General features: G+C 42.7%; 1 protein-coding gene across 5 annotated transcripts in view; it reads left to right on the forward strand.

Moving 5' to 3' along the window:
• The window catches only part of DCBLD2 (discoidin, CUB and LCCL domain containing 2), a 133,017-nt gene that overhangs the window by 86,704 nt on the left and 27,137 nt on the right, over positions 1 to 19,176 (forward strand). For all 5 annotated transcript variants that reach the window (XM_068270677.1, XM_068270679.1, XM_068270680.1 and 2 more), the window contains 4 exons: positions 527 to 660; positions 6,095 to 6,135; positions 8,024 to 8,236; positions 11,615 to 11,739. In XM_068270677.1, coding sequence (XP_068126778.1) covers positions 527 to 660; positions 6,095 to 6,135; positions 8,024 to 8,236; positions 11,615 to 11,739 — 513 coding nt within the window. The remainder of the gene's footprint in view (positions 1 to 526; positions 661 to 6,094; positions 6,136 to 8,023; positions 8,237 to 11,614; positions 11,740 to 19,176) is intronic.

The raw sequence follows: 19,176 nt of genomic DNA on the forward strand, positions 1-19,176 counted from the left end.
TTCCTTGTATACTATACCCGCTCTAGGATGTCTCACCATCTTCAGCATAAATTTAAAGGACACCTGAAGGACACCTGAACTGAGAGAAAAAGAATGCTGCCAATATATTTTCTTTAAAACAATATCAGTTACCTGGCAGCCCTGCTGATCTCTATGGTTGCTATAGTGTCTAAAGCACACTGTGCCCCCCACGTGATGGTTAGCTTAGTCTGTTTAGTTATGCAGATTTTTACCAGAGCATTCTGGGAGACAAGGCATTATTTTCTACTGGCTTTGGGACTCTTTGGTAAACGAACATTCCGCAGAGCTGCAACTTACAGGACTAAAGATGTTGCCGCCTGTGATATATTTCAGAATGTAAATCAGGGAGAGGAAAAATTGAACAATGGGCAAATGCTGACTAAATTATCAATGATCATTGTAAAAAAAAAATTAAGCAATTTTATTAATTACGTTACTGTCACTACAGTTCCTCTTTATCTCCAGTGATGTGATGTAATAACTCCTCCTTTGTTTCCCACTGCAGTCATCACTGCTGTGTATGGCGGGCATCCACGCTGGAGTCGTGTCCAACGCACAGGGCGGACCCATCAGTGTTGTCATCAGTAACGGTATCACCTACTACGACACAGCGCTGGCGAATAATGTGACCTCTAAAGTGTAAGTGTTTCCGCCTGTGCTTGTGTCATCCCACCTCCTGCGGGCCTTGTCCTGCCCTGTTCTTGTATCATCCCACCTCCTGCCGGCCTTGTCCTGCCCTGTGCTTGTGTCATCTGACCTCCTGCCGGCCTTGTCCTGCCCTGGTCGGCCTCGCAGTCTTAAGGGGCCCATACGCTGGTCGATTTCAGCCATCGATCGACGGCCGATTCGACCACTCTGATTCGGCTAACAATTGATGCAGCAGGAAGCATGATCGATCACCCGATCGAGCGATTTTCGATCGACGGAAAAACTAGGTTAATCGGTTGCTGCAGCAAATCAATGGCCCATAGGGTTGCATTGGATCAAATGGTGCAACACTGCATTTCGATCAATTTTAAATAGTTTTTATTCTGAAATCTATTGGAAATATGTTCCTAGTCAGACCTGACAGGCAGCTGACAGGAATCTATCTAATGGTTGAATCTGCTGCTAATCTATAAGTGTATGGGTACGTTAAGTGACAATGACATACTAAAAAGTTAAAGTATAACTGAAGTGAGAAGTTTACGGAGGCTGCCATATTTATTTCCTTTTAAACAATACCTATTGCCTGATCTATTTGGCTGCAGTAGTGTCTGAATGACAGCAGAAACAAGCATGCTGCTAATCTTGTCAGATCTGACAATAATCTCAGAAACACCTGATCTGCTGCATGCTTGTTCAGGGTCTATGGTTAAAAGTATAAGAGGCAGAGGATCAGCAGGACAGCCAGGCAACTGGTATTGCTTAACCACTTGTGTTTCCTGGACGTAAGCCTCACGTCCAAATTAGCTACACTGCAGGTTCCTGGACGTGAGACTTATGTCCAGCATTAAGAGCAGCCGCGATGGTGCGCGTGCACGCACCCGTCGCTGGTGTACTAATCCCATTGTTAATGACTGTTAATTTTTTCGTTTGGTGTTTTGTTTTGTTTTTGTTTTTTTAATTAAAATGACAGTGTAATAATATTAACAGTGGTTTTTTTTTTGTGTGTGTGCAGTTTTAACCTCTACCAAACTAACCCTTCATGTCACCTATACTTGACCTTAAGATACGTGGACACCTGTAATGGCTGCCGTCCGTAGGGATCGGATGCGATTACTATGGCGACGGCTTGGGGACCCAAAGCTGTATAGATGCATCGAAATGTTGTTGCCCAGCAATGCATCTTATACAGCACTGGGGTCCCCAAATTGTGCATCCTAGCGATCACATGTAATCGCTACAGATGCACAGGCTAGCAACAATGGTACGCTACATGCCCGACTATGATGAAGTATGGCATAGTTTTAATTTGAGAGAAGCCAAGTAATGTATTTTGAGGTGATTTAAAACTGTGGCACTTGTCATGTAAAAGTTAGGAAGGGGGAAACCTGAGACAGTGTGTAATTTTTCTCGATAAATTGCCCATGGAATTAAATAATACTTGAAAAAAGATATTACCCTAAGAAAGAAATCATTCGATTTCTCAGTTTGTGAAACCTCTGACTCCGACTCCAGGTACCCAAAATTGCTTTGACTCCTCGACTCTGACTCCTTAGTCTAATACTTACTAGGGCTGTGGATTTGGTATAAAAATGATTAGACTCGACTCCTCAGTTTATGAAATCTCCACCTCCAACTCCACAGCCCCCTGTCTCAAAAGTGGCACAGTTAATATGCCAAAATTGTCAGGAACCTTAAAGAGTCAAAATAAACATACACAGGTCATACTTACCTTCCATGTAGTCTGCTCATCAATCTCTTTCTCCTCTCCTGCGTCCTGTTTGTCCACTGTGATCAATGGAATTCTCTGTCCTCCATTTTGAATAAGGCCATTACCCCATAACAGCTTCCTGGTTAGCACACTTTAAACTGTTATATCAGCCACTTGAGCCATAGGGAACCATGGACATTACCTTGCAAATTCAGTTGTGACTGACAGCAGCTGATATATAACTGACAGCAACTGGTATATTTCAATTCTGACAAAATATTGTCAGAACTGGAAGGGATCATTTTAAAAAGAAAATAGTAAGATTCTGAGAGAAACTGATGGCAAGGTAAGTATGTAATATTCATTTGCAGCTACGTCATGTGTTTATTTTAAATAATTTTACTCAGTTCAGGTTCCTTTTAACTATTGCTGCCGCCTGGACGTGATCCTCGCGTCCAGGCGGCTGCTCTGCTGCAGTGCAGCGCTTCGGCACGCGATCGCGGGCGTGCCCCCGTGCTGTCCCCCGGTAGCCCTGGGATCAGTGAATGGGAACATGGTTCCCGATCACCTATCCATGTCCCCAGCAGAAAAACCGAAGCGCTCTACTAGAGGCTTCAGTCCTTCTGCAAAAAAAAATGTTCCCCGTCCCCCTTGTGCTTCCGGTGATTGGGAAGCACAAGGAGAAAAAAATAAACTCAAGGTGGCCATCTTGTGGCCAAATAGTAAAACTACATCTACATATTTTTTACATTCTAATTTACACATATAATAACATTAAAAATTAACTGTTTATTTCCCACACCAAAATATTACCCAAATAAAAATTTTAATGGGAAAAAAAATATTACAATAAAAAAGAAAAAACATAAATAGTTACCTAAGGGTCTGAACTTTTTAAATATGCATTTGAAGGGGGTATACTACAAACATTTTTTAAATTATAAGCTTGTAAATAGTGATGGACGCAAAACGGAAAAAATGCACCTTTATTTCCAAATAAAATATTGGCACCATACATTGTGATAGGGACAAAATTTAAATGGTGTCATAACCGAGACATAGGGGCAAATAATATACATAGGTTTTAATTATGGTAGCGTGGATTATTTTAAAGCTATAATGGACGAATACTGAGAAATAATGATTTTTTTCAATATTTTTCTTATTAATCCTGTTAAAATGCATTTATAAAAAAAATTATTCTTAGCAAAATGTACCACCCAAAGAAGGCCTAATTGGTGGCGGAAAAAACAAGATATGGATCAATAAATTGTGTTAAGTAGTGATAAAGTTATTAGCGAATGAATGGGAGGTGAAAATTGCTCTGATGCATAAGGTGAAAAATCCCTGCAGGCTGAAATGGTTAAAGAGTAGCTGTCAGCCATACTATCTCAGAAAAAAAAACACATATGTAGATAAATACTTGCTCTTTTTACATAACATATGTATTGCACTGTGCACATTTTGATTTTAGTGATTTCTTTAGTAAAAAAAAAGAAAAAAAAGAAAATCCTTGTTAGGATTCTCCATTGTAACTGTCTTATCTTGAAGCCGATTCTGATGTGATTTCCTCCCTTACTCTCCTCTGCCTGATTGTGTATGCCTTGCCCGCCCTCCTCCCAGTCTTCAGGCACTCTCACCCAGCTCTGCAATAGAAAGTGCATGGTCTCAGCATGAGAAATATTGGCCAATCAGAGAGGAACAGAGGCGTGGGAGGGAAAAAACAGGAGGGAAAGAGGCTTCAGCCAATCAGGCTGCATTAGTTAAGTTTGAGGGAAAGTAAAGAAGCAAAGAAAAAAAAAGACAACCCAGCATGCCCTGCAACTTCCTTTGTGCGGCAGATGTACCAAATAAGAGTCAGGTAAACTGTGGAATGACAATTTATCAACAAGAATAGTAATAGTGATTTTTAACTTTTGGATTGCCTGGTTAGCATCCTTGTTACTTGTTTACCAGATATGTTTAAAGAGACTTTTTTGATTTTAAGCCTCATCTACACGCGTAGATGAGACTGCGATCCGGCGGCTCGATTAGCTGCCGGATCGCCTCTTCCGTGTCACCGCTCGCCGGATTCGATTCCCCGCTTGTCCCCGCCGGTGCCGCTTATCTTCCGCTCGATTCCCTGCCATTGTCCCGAGCAGGGAATCAGCGGTAGCAAGATCCGACCTGTCGGATCTTATCAATCGAGCCGCATCAGCGGCTCGATTGATAAGCCACATCGCCGCCTCATCTACCCTTGTAGATGAGGCTTTATGCCCAACAGTTATACTTTAACCACTTAAGCCTATCTGGACGGATATAGTGTACCAGTGTAGTTGTGGAGAGTGCACCACCAGTTTGTTACTAAATGAGGCACATGTGGTATCATTTTAAACGTGATGAGTTGTAGAATACATTTTGGTGTGTTTTTAACTAGATAAAGACCGCAGTGATTGAGATCTACGCCCTGTTTTGGTGGGCTCCTGGCTGGCAGGGCGTAGATCTCAATCACTGTCCGCAGTGCGCATCCGCCGGTCCCCGCTGATCGCGCCGCTCAAACCCGACCATTCTCGCTGCATCTCACAGGCTCTGCCTGTCTCTATGACAGCAGAGTCATGTGAGCGGGTCAGGAGCCGATTTCATTGGCTCCTGGACCTGTCTTTCAATGTAAGCCGTTCCCATTGGCTTACATTGAAAAACAGGGTCAGGAGCCAATAAAAGTGGCTCCTGACCGGCTCACATGACTCTGCCGTCATAGAGACAGCAGAGTCCATGTCCTGGGGGTCTCGGCGAGCGCCGATGACGGCGGTTGCGGCGGGTATGTGCGGCGATTCATTGGGATTCCGTCGGGATTGGACCAGCGGTCTCTGGTCTTAAAGTGCCCAGAGACCGCTGGTCCTTAAATGGTTAAAGCTTGGACAGACTTCACATAAAAAATAGGTTGGGACAAACTCAATCCAACATAGAAAAGTAATTTTCAAAATTATTATCAAACTTGGGAAAGTCTTAGCAAACCTACAAGAGACCTATGTGGTAACATTTTAAACCTGATAAGTTGTAAAATAGAGTTTAGAGAGTTTTTAGGGTTTAGGCCCATGTCTTGTGTATTCTTTTTAGCCACAAATGAATCAAAAGCAATTAAATGTTTGCATATTCTGTACCAAAATAAGAGACTTGTAAAATGAAAACAAGGTGACAGAATATATGAAAAAACATGTATTTGTTACCTTAAGAACTTGGCTTTTTAAATATGTATGCCATGACGGTATATTAATATTATTTTTGCAAATAAGGTATTATAATCATCAATGGTGTACAATGAGAAATAAAAAATAAAAAAACACAAAACAGAAAAAAGGCACCTTTAGTTCCAAATACAATATTGTCACCATACATTGTGCTAGGAACATAATGTAAATATTGTAATAACCAGGCTGGATAAGCAAATAACATTTGTGCGTTTAACTCATACTTAGCACTGTTTATTGTAAAGCTATAATGGATGTAAATGGAGAAATAGTGTTGTTTTTTTTTCCTTCTATTTTTTTACCTTAATTTCGCTTTAAAATGAATAGAAAATGAGGTATTTACTAAAAAATGTTATATGTAGAGAGAGAGCGAGAGCTCATTTAGCTGTGATAAGGAGTAATAGTTATTGGTGAATGCATAGAGCAGTGCTGATATGTGAAAATTGCTCTCATCCTGCGGTGGTTAATCATCTCTCTGTATTTTTTACAGGGGCCCACTGTCTTCGACTCTTTTCACCTTTAAGACTACTGGTATGTATGACTTGCAAACTATTCTGCTCAGTGGAGTGTTTAGAATAGATGTCAGACGACAGACGTAATAAAGTCCAGGCTTGCGTATGCTGAAAATGTTTCCCCTCTAAATGTCAGTGCAGCGTTCAGGCACCGTCTAAGCGCTCCTGCGCATCGCATCTGCCAACTACCAGCAACTGAATCATGCCTGGTACACACGCTGCAGTTTTATATCAGATTGACTGTCGATTCGATTATTTCCGACAAGTCGGAGCTGATTTCCGATCGTTTTTCTGATCGAGAGTGGAAGACACAAGGAGACGCAAGAGGTACAATGGGGCATGAGGTACAAAGGGGGCATAATCCACAAGATGCCCCTTCTCCATGGATGCACCAGGTTCAGTTTATCTTTTTTCCCCTGGTTTTTCTCTAAACGTAGGTGAGTCTTATGGTCAGGAGCATCTTATAGTCCGTAAAATACGGGTAAATGGGAAAAAAATGACCTTCCTGACTCCACGTGGCAGTCAGATAGAATCCCTGGATCAACTCTTACCTAGTAATTATAGCGGTGGATGTTCTTGAATGCAGTAATATAAAATATGTGCCAAATTATTTTTTTCCTCTGTACGCAGATCATGTCTGCTTTTTCTGTTGCACAAGCCTAGGGACATAAAGCTCATCTGCCAAGCTTGTATATTGCCCTCTAATTGATTTATACATGTTAATCAGGTCACCTCTCAGTTGTCTTTTTTTCCAAGCTAAATAAGAACAGTCTGTCCAGCCTGCATTCTACTGTATGTCACTACAGTGCCTCTTTAAATTAGCAATGACCGCTTTCATAATCTTTCAGCTCAGCTCTTCTTTAAAGAAGACCTGAACTCAGAACCTCTTCTCTGCTCTAGAAGATAAGCAGCAGCGTAATAACCTTTTAAAGAAAAACATTTCTTTGTTACAGCTTACAGAACTCCCACAATAAATCTGCAATGTTTCGACTTCTTGCTTTCATGGAAGCAAAGAAAGGTTTAACACCTTGTGTTTATATATAAGCTGGGTGTGCCGAGACTGCCAAATTTCTGTGCTGACACAGCTGAGAGCTCAAATTACACTTGTGATGACTTTCAGATGAGGGGGAATTAGACAGGCTCTTCTCTCTAAAGACACACAGAGGCATCTCTCTCTGTTTTCCTTGTGTCCTGTGCAAAATATCAGGTCCACTTTAAAGGAACACTATCAAACCAAGTGTTCTAAAATGACAATGTACAAATAATGTCTAAGTAGCTGTGTAAACATTTTTCTATTTTTCATGTTAAATATCAGAGTCAAAAGCTTTCATTCATTGTGTGTAGAATTTAGCTTTGTTGGGCCAACTCACTCTCAAAAGGGTTGTCTGCTTCAGTGCACAGCCAGTGTTGTGTTTTTTGGGGGTTGGGTTTTTTTTTTTTTTTTTTTTTTTGCATATCAGACTATAGAGTATTTTTCTCTGAAAGCAAAAACAGTATGAAAACCTGTGGTGTCACAGACAATTACACATCTTTATAACAAGTTACATTTCCTCTGCTCTCTGCAGACAGTTGTGTCAGAGACACAGGACTGTCTCTCACACACACAGGGTTAACAAATGCACTGTGAGGGAAGTCCCCCTCCCCTCATTGCTCACTCTGCCGACAGATTAGAGCAGACTGCCATCAGTTTAGAGTGAAAGGAATTTGATACAGTAAACAAAAGGGATAAGCAAGTGAATTGTACACATCATTATTTACCAGCACTTCAGGAACTCTGTCAATCCCAGGTTAATAAAAGCACGTTAATCGGTAGTGTTCCTTTAATTGGCTTTTGTTTGTGTTGTCAGGTATTCCCTGATTTCCACTCCCACCTCTCACCTTCCCATTCTGTGCCTGTTGTTCTCCAGGTTGTTACGGGACTCTGGGGATGGAGAATGGGGCGATTCCGGACACTCAGATTAGCGCCTCTTCTGTCCTGGAGTGGACGGATCACACTGGGCAGAATGTATGGGGCGCTGAAAGAGCCAGGCTGAAGAGAACCGGTCCCTCGTGGGCAGCCTCGTTCAGCGATGAGCACCAGTGGCTGCAGATCGATCTCAACAAGCTGCCTAAAGTAACAGGTATGAAGTATAAGAAGGTATAAACTACAGGCAGGAAGCTGGACTGAGGTCAGAACTTTCTGGGGAACTCCGGAGAATTTCGCCTAGAAAGGCTTCATTTTATAAGTTCTGAGTCTCGCACCTTTCACACTGGCGAACTCAGGGGGCTATTCCGGGTGTCTGGAACCTCCCCCCTGCACTGAGCTGTGTATTCAGCCAGGGAAGCCTGCATAATATAAACAGCCTCATTCTCCCTCCCTTCTTACTTCTGGTGCCTCCCTCCAGCTAATAGAATGAGAGAGGCAGCTGAGCTTCCCTCACAACCCTCACAAGAAGATGCAGCCTACAGTTAGAGAATGTTGATTATGGAGTCCTGGACTCTCCACAGCACAGAAGTGTCAGACATGATGAAATTAGAGTGCAGGCAAGCTGGTAAATATGCACAGCATGATGCAGAGCTTGCCTGGACTCAGGGTCTGTGGGCAAACTGTCTGGTCTCTCCCCATTGTTATAATGACTGCATGTGTGGATAAGGTGTGGATAACAAGCTGAAAAGTTTTTGACAGTCCCTAGACTCCAGGAGGGCTTCTTTCTGACTTGTGTGAGAGACTGACAGGGACAGGAGTCCGATTACAGGCAAGTAGCCTGTGTGATGTGGGACTTCAATACAGATAAGTTCTCTGCTCCATCTCCGGGGCTATTCTCAATTTCTCCACTCCTCTCTCTGGGCTAGTGCAACACCAAAATGACAATAGCAATCGCTAGCAATTTGTGAGTGTGATTTTGTGAAGTGATTTTCAGAGCGATTTTTGAATGAATTGCTCAAAAACATGCTACATGCAGTATACCTGCGATTTTGAAAAAAATCACAACGCTGCTGTGGGAACACCCACATAGGGTAACATTAGCCAAGCGCTTTTCAAATCACTGTTGATTTGAAAAACGCTCAGAAGCACTCTTGGTGTGCACCAGCCTCCTTCATTCACCTTTGTTTCCCTCTTCCCCTAGAGCTGGCTGTGTCTTCTTGTCATACAGGAAAGCTAAATAAAAGTGCAATCCTGGTGAGGCAAAATATTATTATTTAGTATTTATGTAGCGCCGCCATCTTCCGCAGATGCATATATCCCTGCATCATATGGCTACCGCTTGCACTATGTGACACTATGTAGCATATTCCACTGAATTGTCCAAACTAAGTCTATCTCCTGTTCCTCTCTTGGGGAGTTGTTCCAGCGCTGTACCCCGTTCACATTTGCTGCTACCAGAAGCCCTCAGAAACACTCGTGTCCTTGAGTACTTCCAAAGATAGGCAGCTCCGTAATACGCCATCGCACTTTTGTGCATGGGCAGTATGGAGCCACCTGTATTCGGAAGCACTCGGAACATACGTGCTTCTGGACCTTTCAGGAACCCCCCCCCCCCCCCCCCCCTTAAAAATCCTGCGTTTGCCCCTTCATTCACAGAATTTTAGACTTTACACTTATGATATTTGGTTACAATTAGAGAGATGGCCAATGAGGTGGTAATAATTCCAGCTTGCATGGAAATGTTGTGCAGTTTGTACCCCGCCTGTAATTCAGCCAATCAAACACGCTTCCTGTTGATTTTGATTGGCCCACTTCTAGGCTGGGTAGTTTGCATGAAATTTGCATGCAAGCTGGAATTAGAAACATCTAGTTCACCATAGCTAGTTGAAATACCCACTTTGTGCTATTCTAGCCCTTATTCAATTGGAGTTTTCTCCTTGGAGATAATTTTTAATATTCTGTTTTAAGTAACTTTTCAACGCTCTGCAAATTAAAAAACTACTAAAAAGTGGGTAAAAAAATTCTGCCAAAATTATTCTTAGTATTTTCTTGCTTGTTGGTGGTTTATAAGGCATTTTATTGATAAGGTGTAATATATCACCTAGGAGAAATAATGGGTATTTACTGTGAACCAGAGATGAAGCGCCCTCATGTATTTCACCATATATATCAGTGGGAACATTAGAGAAAACACCTACCCTGCTCTCTGCTTCATTCTTCACTGCTCAGTCTGCTTTTTTATCAGCCCTGATAAAATTCCAGGGCTGTGGAGTCGGAGTTGGAGTCGGAGTCAGGGCAATTTTGGGCACTCGGAGTTGGAGTCGGAGTCGTGGTTTCAGAAACTGAGGAGTCTGAGTTGGAAGATTTTTGTACAGACTCCACAGCCCTGTAAAATTCCCCACTGAGCATTCAGTCTGGCTTTGCTCAGGAATCATTAGGGCTGAGTCTGTCTTCTCTGATGTATTTTCAAGCCCAAGCCTGCTCTCTTCTGGCTCTGCTATAATGACTCAGCTATAATGATTCCTGAGCAAAGCCAGACTGGATGCTCAGTGGGGAATTTTAAACGGGGCTGTTAACAAGCAGACTGAGCAGTCAGTAATGAAACAGAGAGCAGGGTAAATGTTTTCTCTAAAGTTCCCACTGATCTATATGGTAAAATACATGAGGGTGCTTCGTCTCTGGTTCACTTTAACCACTTCACCCCAAAGGGGTTTTTACCCTAACGGATAAGAGCGATTTTCACCTTTCAGTGCTCAGCCCTTTCATTTGCCAATAGCTTAATCACTACTAATCACAATTAAATGATCTATATCTTGTTTTTTTCACCACCAATTGGGCTTTTTGGGGTTGATATTTGGTTTCAGTAATTACTTTATTTTCTATGCATTTTAAAGGGGAAAAACAAGGACAAAATGAAAAAATACACTATTTCTCCAATTTCATCTCGTATAGTTTTAATATAAACACTGCTACTGTACATAAAACCCACACATTTTATCTGCCTATTTATCCTGGTTATCACAAGATTTTAACTATGTCCCTAGTACAAAGTATGGTGACAATATAGTATTTGGAAATAAAGGTGTATATTTTTTTGGGTGGGTTTTTTTTTTCCTCACTACTTCCACGTGCACAGGAATGCTCGGGAGCGCGCACGTGCACACGCAGAGCAGCAGCAGCACTGTCTGACATATAAAAACGTCCTTGAGCCATTAAGAGGCTCTAGCAGGATGTTTTTATAAGTCAGCTTGTCATTAAGTGGTTAATAATGGCCTCTGGGCTTTATGCAATTCATGTTTACTCCTAAGTGATATTTTAACACCTTATCAATAAAATACCTTTTAAGCCACAACCAGCAAGAACATACTCAGAATAATTTTGACAGTAGTTTTTCACCCACTTTTTAGTAATCTTTTTCAAGTGTAGAGTGCTAAAGAGTTATTTTAAACAGATGATAAAAAATTATCTCCCAGGAGAAGAAATGTGAATTGCATACGCCCCTCTGTGTTCTAGAAGAGATCAACATTTTTATGTCTTAGCAGTTTGTTGTGTAAAAGCATCATTACTGAAATGTCCCTTTTTCTCTCTATAGGTATCATAACCACTGGATCCACATTATCGGCTTATAACTACTATGTATCATCGTACAGAATAGAGTATAGTGAGGACGGCCTCAAGTGGATGGTTTATAAGGATCAATCTACAGATAGAGATCAGGTAAAGCGATGTACTTCTTACTAAGCTATTAAAATGGGATTTCAAATGAACCTATGCTTAAAGGACAACTGAAGTGAGAATATGGAGGCTGCCATACTGATTTCCTTTTAAATAATCCCAGTTACCTGGCAGTCCTGCTGATCTATTTGGCTGCAGTAGTGTCTGAATCACACCAGAAACCAGCATGCTGCTAATTTTGTCAGATCTGACAACAATGTCCGAAACACCTGATCTGCTGCATGCTTGTTCAGGATCTATGGCTAAACGTATTATAGGAAGAGGATCAGCATCACAGCCTCCGCGATGTCCCCCGGTAGCCCTGGGATCAGTGAAGGGGAACATGGTTCCCGATCATCGATCCATGTCCCCAGCAGAAAAACCAATGCGCTCTTACCAGAGGCTGCAGTCTTTCTACATGTACAAATTTCCGCATCACCCTTGTGCTTCTGTTTCGCGAGAAGCACAGAGGGAAAAAAAAATTCAAGGAGGCCATCTTGTGGCCAAATAGTAAAACTATATCTACATATTTTTTACATTACAATTTACACATATAATAACATTAAAAATTATTTCCCACACCAAAATATTACCCAAATAAAATTTTTCATGGGAAAAAAAAAAATACAATAAAAAAAAAAAAAGAAGGGGGGCGGAGCCTGGACTCGATGCTGAGCGGACGCATGGCGGAGTAGCTCCGGCATCTTCGGCCCTAATCACCCTTCCTCCTCCTAGCTAACCCCCGCGATTCAACACCTCTTATCCTCAGCAAGCTGCACCACACCTCGGAGATGGGTCCCAAGAAGCAAACAGCGGAAAACGACCCCGGGATCCCCGAGATGTTCACCCGCAAGCTGAAACAGGCGGGGAACCAAGATGGCGCTCAGGCCTCCGATGCCGAGACACACACCTCAGACACATCTGCTGCTGCCGCTAACACAGCCACGAAAGCGGACCTAAAGGTACTGTACCAAAATATAGAAAAGCTGGTGAAAGCCTCTAACACAGCAGCGGTGAAGGAGATACGCACAGAAATTTCATGCCTGGGGGAACGCATTTACGAGATAGAGGGGGAGCTGGAGGAGGTTAAGGCCTATTGCACACAAGCAGACCGAGACTTTGCTGACATACGCACAGACATACAACTCCTGAAAGATGCCCGTGAAGATCAGGAAAACAGGGACAGGAGGAGCAATATCCGCATCAGGGGCATACCTGAAACCATCCTGGAACTTGATCCTTATCTCGAAGCACTTTTTACTTCCCTGCTACCTAACCTACCAACAACGGATCTCCGCATGGACAGAGCGCATAGGGCCCTCAGGTCCAAACCCAAAGACGGAGAACCACCTCGAGACGTGATCATACGTTTCCACTACTACTCCACAAGAGAAGCTGTCCTTTCTGCAGCGCGTTCTGACCCGGATTTTCTGCATGGAGATGACACTCTTTCATTTTTTCCAGACCTGTCTCCCATAACCCTAGCGAGGCGCAAGGAGCTGAAGCCTTTAACTGCAATACTGATACGCCACAAGATAAAGTACAGATGGGGGTTCCCATTCAAGATAATTACGCACAACAGTAAGCAAATGACAGTCTTTGGCCCCCACATGATAAAGGAGACTATGCGCAAGCTGGGCCTTGCAGAGTCGATTTTACCACCGGCACAAACCGCTCAGGAGAGGATAACCCCCCCATGCGCCACATGGTCCACAGTTGGCCCTAGGAAATCGAGCAGGGTTAGAAAACAGAACATCAGCGCAGAGGATGCTATGGAAGATGGAATGTCCTGATCTATCTACAATGACTTTCGTAAATATAACCTAGTTTTATGATACTAACACCGATAGCATAATCCTCCCCCCCTGGAAGTAATAGATCTTACTATTGGGGATTAATCTGTTTATGTTTATTCTCTTTTAAATAGACTGAAGTCCTTAGTAGTAATAAAGCGACGGGACTTAGTCTTGGTCTGCCTGGCCGAACACGATGATGATTATGGGGCCTGGACATGCCCTACTTTGCTGTGGGCTGCGAACTCAGTCTCAGGCACACCGATCCCCACATGGGAGCTGCGCTACGTGTACCGCAGCTACTGACTGTAATAAATAGGGTGTTTGCCATAAATACCCTTGCCCTAGCCACTGGCGAAGGCACACAATGTTATATTGACGTATTTGTTTTAGATTATATTGTTCTCTTTAGTATAAAATGTTGGTTTAGCACAATGCATCTTGTTATCCTAGATATACAAAAAGCACGTAATAACGCTAGATATCTCAGACAACACACTGTCTCCAGGGCTCAAATGGCAACTGTTAGGCAACAAGCCACTATGGGAATCCACCTCTCTTGCCGGAACATATGCCTGATATACCCACCCAAACGAACATGGCCCCCACCAGACCACCGAGCCTCATGACACACCACCACCATTATAAAGACAATCCCTATATGTCCCTAAAGATTATCACGCATAATGTGAAGGGACTGAACTCCCCTAATAAAAGGAGGATGGCGAGTAACTTTTATAAATCCCTGAACGCAGACATCCTGCTGCTACAAGAGACGCACTTTAAGAGAGGCTCCGAGCCAAAATTCTGGCATAAGCAATATCCCCATGTGTATTATGCGTCCGCCCCTGGCAAGAGATGTGGAGTGGCTATAATGATTAAGAAAAACCCCACGGTGGAAGTACAGAAAGTAGTAAGGGACCCGTTGGGCCGTTATATAATACTCATAGTAAGCTTGCATAGGTGTATATATACCATAGTATCAGTATACGCCCCCTCGGAGGGGCTGCAGACATTTCTTACTCAGCTGTCTACAAAGATAGCTCTCCACAGGACCGGCAAATTACTGATTGCGGGGGACTTCAATGCGAACTTGGACACCCCTGTGCCTAACTCTATCTCCCGCAGACCTCCAAACAAAGCGCTTCTATCCTTTCTTGGCAGGGTTAATGCATGGGACGCCTGGCGGGCAGCTCATCCAGGAGAGAGGGGGCACTCCTTTTATTCTCACCCACACAAAAGCTATTCCCGCATCGATTACATATTTATGGATGCTACGGTCACTGACAGGATGAAATCGGTTGAAATTTCCGAGATCTCCTGGTCAGACCACGCAATGGTACAGGCTGAGATATTAGTGACGGGCACACGTTCTAAGTTTAAATGGAGACTAAACGAATCCCTGTTAACCGACCCTGAGGTACAGATAAACATACGTGACTCTATCACTCAATATCTGGCACAAAACCCTGCCTCAGACACTTCCTGCAACATCAGATGGGCAGCTCTTAAGGCCTCAATAAGAGGCATATTCATCAAAATTGCATCAAAGAAGAAACGTGTTGCCCAGGCAAGAACCTTAGAGTTACAAAGACAGATTAGGGACCTGGAACTAGCTCACGCAGCCTCGGGGGAACAGGATACATACAATAAACTCTTATCACTACGACAAGAACTCCAGGCAATCCTCTTTGGGAAAGCCGAGCGCTCCCTTAGACTTACAGGGCAAAAATATTACACTAAAGCAAATAAACCTGATACACTTTTAGCACGAAAGCTTTCTCAAAAACTAGCCCAGAATAGATTGTACCCTGTCAGAGACTTCCAGGGCCACATGACATATGATCCTACTCATATTGTTCAGTTATTCTCTGAATACTATGCTACCTTATATAATGGAACAACCACAGATAAGGACAAAGTAAAAGCCCCGGACATCCTTAAATTCTTAAAAGAGATCCCTATTCCATCATTTACTGACATGGACAGAGACAACCTAAACTCTCCTATCACCCCCAAAGAAGTAGCAGACGCTATAAAATTGTCAAAAAATGGTAAGGCCCCGGGCCCCGACGGGTACACTGCCCTTTACTATAAAACCTTTAAAGAACAGTTAATCCCAATCCTGGTGACCCTATTTAATAAGATCTTAACAGGCTCAGAAGACTGCCTTCCTGAATTGCTGCAAGCCACTATAGTGGTCATCCCTAAGCCAGGTAGAGATACAGCTGAGGTCTCCAACTACCGCCCTATCTCATTAATAAATGCAGACATAAAAATATTTTCAAAGATCCTGGCAGATAGGTTAAACGCTCTTCTCCCCAGGGTAATACACCCTGATCAGACGGGCTTCATCCAGGGTAGGCAAACAACAGACAACATAAGAAGAATGGTGGACCTGGTGGAGGTGATGAGGCACGGTCGGGGGCCTTCTCTGCTTCTTTCTTTGGATGCGGAGAAGGCCTTCGACCGTGTGGACTGGCGATACTTGCGATTGGTATTGCAACGGTTTGGAATTAGGGGAGACTTTCTCAATGGAATTCGAGGTCTGTACACGGGCCCTACTGCCAGTGTGTGTAACATGGGTCTTACATCTGACCCCTTTCCAATACTGAATGGAACCAGACAGGGGTGCCCCCTCTCTCCTCTCCTATTCGCGCTATGCATCGAGCCAATGGCCCTGCTGGTAAGAGGCTCCCAGAACATCACAGGTATAACAGTAGGCCGGGAAGAATTTCGAGTAGCCCTTTTTGCTGACGATACAATATTCTCTCTCTCTAGCCCACATGTATCACTTCCTAACCTGTTCAAACTAATGGATCAGTTCAGCACGATCTCAGGCTTCAAGGTCAACAAATCAAAATCGGAGGCCATGGCTTTTGGGCTAACAGTAACCCAGCAGGAAGCCTTGGCCACCACCTATAAATTTAAATTTCAGACTAAAGGCCTAAAGTACTTGGGCATACTTCTCACTCCCACATATGCGCAATTATATCCGGCCAATTACACCCCGTTACTCACCAAGCTCCATGCACTACTAAGAGAGTGGAGCTCCTACAATATCTCACTGACAGGCAGAATTAATGCCATTAAAATGACAGCACTACCTAAAATATTATATTTGTTTCGAGCCCTCCCTGTGGCAGTCCTCAGAAATGACCTGAAAAAACTACAATCTCATTTCACCAATTTTATCTGGGGGGGTAAGCCACCAAGAATCTGCTACAAATCTTTGGCCAGAAATAAAATGCAAGGAGGTCTGGGAGCCCCGAAACTCCTCCATTACTTTTACGCGGCCCGCTTGGCCCAAATGGCACAATGGTCTACTAAAAAAGGTATCACAAGATGGGTTGACCTTGAAGCTGCACTGGTCTCCCCCTTTCCCTTAAGCCTGCTGCCATGGACTAGTTCTCCCCACTTACCTAAGTCCCAACACTTAGTGGTGATATTAGAGTCCCTAGTCGAGTGGAAGACCCACTCCCGCATTCTTGGTTTACGCAAAAAGCGCTCCCTGAAAGAACCACTGCTTTTAAATAGAGACTTCCTCCCAGGATGCGACAGTCTTCCTTGGAGGAGATGGTCGACTACTCCCCCCATCACTCTTTATGACCTAGTAGAAAGAGGCAAGGTTGTTTTGTGGCCCACGCTTATGGACAGGTACAATCTCCCATCCACAGACATCTTTAGATATATACAAGTAAGACACTTTGTACAAAGCTGTCTAAGAGATGGAGTAGATTCTGATCCAGACCCTTTAGAAAGGAGGTTTCAAAAATACATACATACTCCCGGGCTTATCTCCTTATTCTATTCTGCAATTTGGTACGAAAAACAAGACGACCTGTCCCCCGCCATGATAAAATGGCAAGACAGACTGGGAGATGTACTGACAACAGAGCAATGGGATAGTATCTGCATAAACTTGGCGAAATCCTCCATATGCTGTGATATTAAAGAAAGAAGCTATAAAATACTGTACGACTGGTACAGAACCCCTGCTCTCCTTTTTAAAAGGAATTTACTTTCAACAGATATATGTTTTAGAGGATGTGGTAACCCTGCAGATCAGAAGCACTGTTGGTGGTCATGTCCAATAGTCCAAGACTTTTGGAATAAATGTTTTCAATTGGCCTCCTCCCTTCTAGACACAGAGATACTTCCTAACCCATGGCTAGCATTATTCTGTAAGAGCGCCCCTTCCCTTGCTAAAACTAAAAACAAGCTACTGGTACATCTATGTAATGCAGCCAAAGCTAGCATAGCCAAAGAATGGAAGTCTCCTTTTATACCTTATGAATATTTTATCCATAAGATGTCCGAAACCTATTGGATGGAGAAAATTACCTCCTCATTGTCGGGACAAGAGGACCAGTTCGAGGAAATCTGGTCTCCCTGGTCAGCTCGCTTTATTCCCCCATAGCGGTGCTTCTGACCTGTATGCTGCTTATACTCCTAAAATCTGTAGCCTAACAATTCGAACAATAAGTGTGTTGTCTGAGAGAAAGAAAGAAATGAGAAGGATGTTGTATAACCAACATTGTAAACTGTCTGTTTTCTCCCTCATCTTATCCTTCTCTTCCCTACCCGCCGTTATACGATTGTATCCTGTGATAACAAGTATTGTGTTGTATTTGTGCTTATAAGGTTTTACCTTTGCTCAATAAACCTTTTGTTGAAAAAAAAAAAAAAAAAAAAAAGACAAATAGTTACCTAAGGGTCTGAACTTTTTAAATATGCATTTGAATGGGGTATACTACGAAAATTTTTTAAATTATAAGCTTGTAAATAGTGATGGAAGCGAAACGGAAAAGATGCACCTTTATTTCCAAATAAAATACATTGTGATAGGGACAAAATTTAAATGGTGTCATAACCGAGACAAACGGGCCAATAAAATAGATAGGTTTTAATTATGGCAGCGTGAATTATTTTAAAGCTATAATGGCCAAAAAGTGAGAGAGAATTAATTTTTTCCATTTTTTTTTCTTATTAATCCTGTTAAAATGCATTTTTAAAAAAATAATTCTTAGCAAAATGTTCCACCCAAAGAAAGCCTAATTAGTGGCGGAAAAAAAACAAGCTATAGATCAATAAATTGTGATAATTAGTGATAAAGTTATTAGCGAATGAATGGGAGGTGAAAATTGCTCGGATGCATAAGGTGAAAAATCCCCGCGGGCTGAAATGGTTAAGGTATGTGTACTCCGTTTAGCGTTAGTTGATCTAGGTGACTTCAGCTTACCTTGCACAGGTGTAGCTGGGACAGCAAACTGAGACTCATGCCAAAGGCCTGTGTACACTAGCCCTTTGACGGATGTATTTTACAGAATTTTACAGCGTATGTGTTAAAATGCCAGCCCGCCTTACCATTTCACTGTAAACAGTATTCCAATTATGTTCTATAGCCAGCGCTTGCTTGATTTGCATGTGCCGGAGAGTAGATTGCTCCCGGAGGAGCGGTAATACGCCTTGCGGACTGAAGCTTTTTATGTCTGATAATTTCCCTGGGATTTATCCTGTTGCATTAAGGTTTAGCAATGAAACATGGAATCACATTAATTACATTGCGTTTAACCCGTCCTCCTATGTAAAGCAGATGTGGGAGCAACATTTAGAAATAGGTTTGGCAAAGCTGATGTCATTTTCC

The sequence above is a fragment of the Hyperolius riggenbachi genome, chromosome 2 (genome assembly GCF_040937935.1).
Source record: "Hyperolius riggenbachi isolate aHypRig1 chromosome 2, aHypRig1.pri, whole genome shotgun sequence".
In the NCBI taxonomy this organism is placed as follows: Eukaryota; Metazoa; Chordata; class Amphibia; order Anura; family Hyperoliidae; genus Hyperolius; species Hyperolius riggenbachi.